At 39.3% G+C, this 7,024-nt stretch overlaps 2 protein-coding genes across 2 annotated transcripts; one reads left to right on the forward strand and one right to left on the reverse strand.

Moving 5' to 3' along the window:
• Positions 877–3,667, forward strand: LOC107619896 (serine/threonine-protein phosphatase 7 long form homolog). Its single transcript, XM_021113915.1, has 5 exons — positions 877–957; positions 1,117–1,829; positions 1,908–1,998; positions 2,090–3,266; positions 3,371–3,667. The coding sequence occupies exons 1-5, from the start codon at positions 892–894 to the stop codon at positions 3,517–3,519; spliced, it is 2,196 nt and encodes a 731-aa protein (XP_020969574.1). The 5' UTR covers positions 877–891; the 3' UTR covers positions 3,520–3,667.
• Positions 3,818–6,177, reverse strand: LOC107619897. Its single transcript, XM_016322135.1, has 2 exons — positions 5,817–6,177; positions 3,818–5,640 (listed from the first exon to the last, which is right to left on the reverse strand). Exons 1-2 carry the CDS (start codon positions 6,175–6,177, stop codon positions 3,818–3,820), a joined length of 2,184 nt encoding a protein of 727 aa, XP_016177621.1.

The following is a 7,024-nucleotide window of genomic DNA, read 5'->3' on the forward strand; positions in this document are numbered from 1 at the left end:
CCAACCCTAACAATATTGTGACTTGTGATGCGAGGATCCGCCATTGCATTGCAAAGCATTTCTCTCTCTATCTTTTCTTTTTCTTTTTGCAGCTTATAAATAAAGCTGCCATTCTTTCTCTCCCAACTCGCCCCACTATGTTGATCTCCTCTATCTTTCACGCACACTCACACCACATACACGAACCTTATCATCATGTAATCTTTATCTTTTTTCCCTTCACTTCTATTATTATATTCATGTATGCGTATTAAGCCAGTTATATGAGAGTTTTTTATTTTTAATATTGGGCCTCTGTTAGTGTTATCCACTGAAATGGCCAAAAATACATATTTAACGCCGTTGTGGGGATACAGGAAAACGTCGTTGCCGTTTTCTCAGCGACGTCAGTTTCATTCTTCAACAAAACGTCGGCGACGTTTTGTACAAAACGTTAGTGACGTTTTGTGTATGCATGGTTAACACGTGGGAGAAAATATCTCCTTCTCACCGGCGTGAAGATTTTTAACTCCTTCTCTTTCCCATTTCTTCATCTTCTCTTCAGTTCTACCACAAAACGTCTCCTTCCATCTTTATCAGTCTTACCCCACCTAAAATAAAGAAACCCACAAAGCAAAACGGCAGCTTTCATACTGGGGACCATTCACCACAACTAAACCGAAGCCTTCCATTGAGGTAAATGATTTAGTGATTGCTTTTTTTTTTTTTTTTTGAACTGAAACTATGAACAAAATTTTTTTGAACTATAGACTAAGACTTAGACTTTTTTTTAGATTATTTTACTATTAATTAATAGTAAGTTATAAATTTTCATATATTTCAAATATATTTTAAAAATTTTTTTTAATTATTTAAATATCCTTTCTAATCCAGAGTTTAAAAAAGAGGAAGATGGGAAAACGTGACATCACACGTGCGGAAGATCATATTGTAAAATATCTTCGACATCCTGTATATGTAAGTGATTTTTATGTTTACTGTAGTAGTTAATAATTAGTAGTTTATTTAGTAATAATCAATTAGTAGAATGTGTAGTGATTTAGTAAGTGTTGAATATAATAGTAGTCATGAACTGGTTATAGTAATTTACTATTAATGATTAAATTTTGTTTTCAGGGTTCAAGAAATTTGCACATGAGACACTTACACCAAATAGACTCATATGATAATAGAGTGGAAGAACAACTGAAGGCGAGCGGGTTCTATTATGTTTCTCAAATTGGGAGGATCGTGTCTCATAGGCCGACTGTAGATGCACTGGTTGAAAGGTGGCGCCCGGAAACGCACACGTTTCATCTTCCATATGGTGAGTGCACGATCACTTTGGAGGACGTCGCAATGATTCTTGGACTCCGAACTGATGGTTTGCCAGTGACTGGATCAACTGATCATAGTACAAGTGGGTTAGAAAACGAGTGCTTGGCCCAATTTGGTGTTGCTCCTGGGCCGAACGACCACAAAGGAAGTGGAATCAAGCTGGCATGGTTCCGCACCCTAAAGCGGCGCCAACATTTGACTGATCAAGTAAGTAAGGAAATTTATGTGAAATGTCACATAATGTGTCTATTTGGTACGACGTTATTTAGTGACAAGTCTGGAACCTCTGTGCACTGGAAGTATTTGCCGTTACTTCGTGACTTTTCTCAAATTCATAAGTTTAGTTGGGGTTCTGCTTGCCTTGCGCACATGTATCGATCATTATGTCGGGCATCGAGATATGATTGCAAGGACATGGATGGTCCTTTGGCGTTGCTCCTTGTGTGGGCCTGGATACGAATGCCGACAATAGGGCCTCTGCCGGTGGATACCAGCTTTCCACTCGCTCGCAGGTAATATTTAACTAAGTTGTCGATTTTGGTTTTTTTTTTCTGTATTAATTAGTTTCTAATATGAACATGATATGGCAGGTGGAATGATTATCAACCCACCACTGAGCACTATAAAAATTGGACAACCTCTGACGTCAGGAGAAGGTTGGATGATCTTCCTCTGGATGGGGTAAGTGTTTTGTTGCAAAGACCTTTCATTATGTTGAATTAAATTGATTATTGGTGCACTTATACCTCTACTATTTGATCTGTTTTTTCAGTTTGTGTGGGACGCATACAGTCCTAATCGGGTTGCGCCTCAAGTTATTCCATTTGATATTAACAGTGGTGCAAATCTTTGGAGTGCAACTGTACCTTTAATATGTTTTGAGGCTGTGGAGTGGCATCCGACTGACAGGATTAGAAGACAGTTTGGCTTTCATCAAGACCCCCCAGTCGAAGCTATGAAACTTGGAGCGTCCCATAACATAGTGCTAACAGGTCCAAAGAATAAAAACTGGGGCATAGAACATGCAGTATGGATCTCACAATGGTTAAATAGTTCTATGTGTGTCTTAACAGGTGAATATGTGGACAACTATCAACCATCTGACCGGTACATGGACTGGTATATTGGTAAATTTGGTGATCACTTGCGGGTATCCGAGCTTGCTGAGCATGAGGAAGAAGGTCAACAAGAGCAACCACATCAGCAAGAACAACATACTCAGCAAGAACAACCACCTCAACAACAAGGACCACCTCAACAACAAGGACCACCATACCCATACCTACCATATCAACAGCCATATCAGCCATATCCACAACATCCACACCCACAGTACTTACAGGAATATGCAAACCCTTTCACCCAACCCTTCATACAACCACCATACTCACAACCATATCCATATTATCCACCCCCACCATACACACAAGAATATACACAACCTTTCACCCATCCACCATATGGTCAGCCATCTACCATTTGTGAGGCATACAGGCCGACACAGGTACCGCAAGGTTCATTGACACAGTTACTAGGCGCAGTGGCACAGGATGAGGATCAATATAGACACATTATTGATTGGGTACAGGGTCCCGAGTCATCTCAGTGGGTTAATGATTTATACTCTATCCAAGACCCTATACAGGTGCCAGTGGCTGACGTTGTTTCCGGACGATTGTCTTTGGATGCGAGGCATCAACCGCGGGCCTATTCTGAGCATTCTAGGGCAAGAACTTCTATTGATTCAGTTAGGAGTGTCCACAGAGGCATTGGATGTCGCCAAAGTCCGGCACGAATTTCTATGTCTGAGGGTGACGAGGCGGAGAATGAGGATGCAGTTGATGAGACTCCTAGAGGTGAGGATATGGTTGATGAGACTCTTGCAGATGAGGATGAGGTTGATCAACCTGGTACAGGTGATGATGTTATGGATGACGATTCTGGTTCAGGTAATTTAATTGTTATTGTTGACTAGAATTGTATTTATCATTGATCTATATCAATATATGTGTTGGTTTGTATTGAGCATGACTATATTTGTGTTATCCTACAGATGTCCAAGGTCAAAGTAAAGGTTACAACCTTAGGATTGATCCGGTCCGTAAGAGTCGATCTAGATGGAGCCCGTCATTGATCAAGAAGAGGGTAAAAAAGGGATGCTCTAAGGTGGCCGAAACCGTTAAGAAAAGTATATTTAAATGAGTTAGCTCGGTTGTTTATGGTTTACGTTCAGGGAATGTAATTTTATGTTATTGTTTTAATTATGTACCCATTGTGTTCTTTTATTTAATTCTCTAGTCAAAGCAAACTTGTAAATTAACTTACGCAAAGTAAATGTCACATGACTCAATACAAACATAAGGCTAGATAAAGTATTGGATGCACCGCAAATGACAAACTATAATTGAACATAATACTACAGATAATGACAGAAATCACTAAGATCCCAAATAACAACTGAATATCATACTAAGATGTTGGAAACAACTAAGGTCACAGACTACGAGTTTGGAGCCGATCCACTAGCACTGGTTTCACCACGGCGCGGGCATCTGCTTCGACTATGACCCTCACCGCCACAAAGCCTACAACGCCTAGGACCACGTAGATCACGAATATCCATCTCATTCAAGAAGCGAGTTTTCTTAGGACGACCTTTGGCCACTCGCTTGAGGTGGGGATTGGGTACGAGTCTTGGTCCTTGATGCACAGGCCATGTTGTTGGGTTTCCTAGTGGCCTGAATCGGGTCTTGTATACCTTTCGGATCTCACCCATCGTATAAACCTCGTGCACATACTGTTTCCAATCCAGGCGCTGGTTTGCACAGCAGGCAAATACATGGCGACATGGAATTCGATCCACCTGAAACTCACCACAATCACAATGCTGAAGGCGCAAGTTTACTGCAAACTCCAACCCACTTGGCATCTCGCGCACTTCAAATACCTCGTTCTGCCTATCAAATAGGTTAACTTGAATGTTCCCCGCTGAGCGCTGATTTGACAGAATTTTCTGAGTTGCATATTCAGAGAATAGTTGTCCTGCACTTATACGAGCCTCAGCCTCAGCTCTCTTCCTTGTGAACAATGCATTTAGCCTGTAAAAAGTTGCCTTAACAAGGGATGTGACCGGAAGATTGCGTGCCCCTTTCAATACTCCATTAATGCACTCCACTAGGTTAGTTGTCATATGCCCCCAACGATGTCCACCATCATACGCCAAGGCATACTGCTGTCGAGGGATCCGGTCTAACCACTGCTTGTAAGCCTCCCCCCGCTCACATAATCTCTGGTAACGCATATCAAATTCACGCATTGTTCTAGAATAGCCAATGTTGACAATTAGCCTCTGCAGGTGTGGTGCCTTGAAACTCCTCAAAAAGTTGGATGCTATATGTCGGATGCAAAACATATGAATAGCTCTCGGATATTCCCATGCTCCATTACTACGACCCACAGCTGAGATGATTGACTCGTGTCGATCAGAGATAAGGGCAACACCATCCCGATTAACTACATGTGTTCGCAAATGGCTAAGAAAAAAGTGCCAGGCATCGGCAGTCTCACCTTCGACTATGGCAAATGCAAGCGGCACGATATTTCCATTGCCATCTTGTGATACTGCAACTAAAAGAGCTCCTTTATACTTTCCATACAAATGTGTGCCGTCAATCTGAACCACTGGCTTGCAACTTCTGAATGCTTTAATGCATGGGTAGAAAGCCCAGAAGACTCGTGTCAGAATCCGGAGATCTTCAACTAACTCATCCCCTCGATAGCCATATGCAGTTTCATACTCAACAGCTGCTGATGGTTCTTTTGCAACCATTGCTTCAAACCATGTGGGCAAAGCTTCATATGAAGATTCCCACCCACCAAATATTTTTTCCACTGCCTTTTGCTTGGCCAACCATGCTTTGCGATAACTTATCGTGTAGTTGAACTTCGATTGTACTTCAGCAATGACAGATTTTACTTTTATGGACGGGTCAGCCTCAACTAATGGCTTTATTGCTTCTGCAATTGTTTCAGAGTCCAGTTTAGCATGATCCTGAGATATGGTACTTCTGGTGCACGTGTGACTACCATTGTACCTCCTTATCACCCAACAATACTGTCTTTTCATAAGACTAACTCTGATAAGCCAATCACAACTTATTCCATACTGTACACATTTAGCATAGAATGTTGTTGGTTCTGATTCATATACCCTATAATCAACTCCTCTTCGAATGGTATACTCTTTAACTGATTTAGTAACAGCCTCTCTAGAGTTAAATTCCATTCCAACAGCAAATTCACCGGTAGCTACAACAGCTGGGGCTGTACCAATAATAAAACAAAAATAAATCTAAATAATATTCTATTATTATTAATAATAATGAGAACAATAAATAGTAACAACAATCTAAGAATTAAAAATAATACTAACATAAAAGCAAAACAAATAATAATATTACTAATATTAAAAAAGTAAATAACAACAACAACAAAATTACCTGTATTGACGTACTCAGGAAATTCTGGTGCATGCATGGCATCCAGATTCAAAGCATGCATAAAAGATGGCTCTCCATATGGATGTTGTCCGGTTAGTGCATTTGCAACATCAGCCACATCTCTTTCAACCATTATCTCATCTTCCTCTACATCTTCAGTTGGACCAACAACTTCATAATTACCTTCAAACTCTTCATCGCTTTCAGTATTATAACCCACCCAGTCTATGTTGGGTTCTGGAAAGTCAACATCATCGATTTCTTCGAACTCAACATACAACTCGATAAGTGAGGTCTGTGCTCTAGTTTGATGATAGGTAAAAAACATTCTTTGCATACTATCTTCATCAGTCACATGCATTATTTGAAATTGGCCAAAACCACCAAATACTAGCACAGGCTGCCTATACAGAATATTTATGACTCTTTTTTGCACTTGATGATCTACACTTTGAGAAAGTATACTCTTAAGTCCTTCATATGTTATTGACAGAGGAACAACAATAACACATGGATTCTCACATAAAAAACTCACACCTTCAGGTGTATAAGATAAAATCTGACCATTATAATATATTTTTAAACTAATATAACCCTCCATTTCATACACTCATCACACTCACTCACAAATTTTTTTCATTCTCTCAAACTGAGCACATTTTGTAGAACAAAGCTCTCATTACTTCACTTAAACTTTACTCTCATACTCCATTTTTGCGTTTTAACACAATCCAGAACTTCTTTTATAGTTACTTTTATATTTTTTTATTTCCTCTAGCACAAAATGTCACTGCCGTTTTCACAAAACGTTACTAACGTTTTTTCTTTTTTGCAATACGTCAACGACGTTTTCACCAAAAAATAATTTAAAAATATATATTCTAACTAAACCTCACTGACGTTTTCATTTAAAAAAAAATTAATATACAACACGTCGTTGACGTTTTGCTTAAAATAAAATTTAAAAAAAAAAAGTTTACACATTACGTCACTGACGTTTTCTTCCTAAAAAATTTTAAAAGTAATTTAATCAAGTCGTCGATGCCGTTTTGCCTAGTTTATTATAAAAGAAAAATCACTATGCTACAAAACGTCTTCAACGTTTTGTTTCTTTCAAAAATTTAAAGCAATCCCATAGTAGAGTAATACACAATGCTCTCCAAATATCATTGAATAACACACGTTGGTTTCTAATATACAAATAACTG

Source organism: Arachis ipaensis, chromosome B10, assembly GCF_000816755.2.
Source record: "Arachis ipaensis cultivar K30076 chromosome B10, Araip1.1, whole genome shotgun sequence".
NCBI lineage: Eukaryota > Viridiplantae > Streptophyta > Magnoliopsida > Fabales > Fabaceae > Arachis > Arachis ipaensis.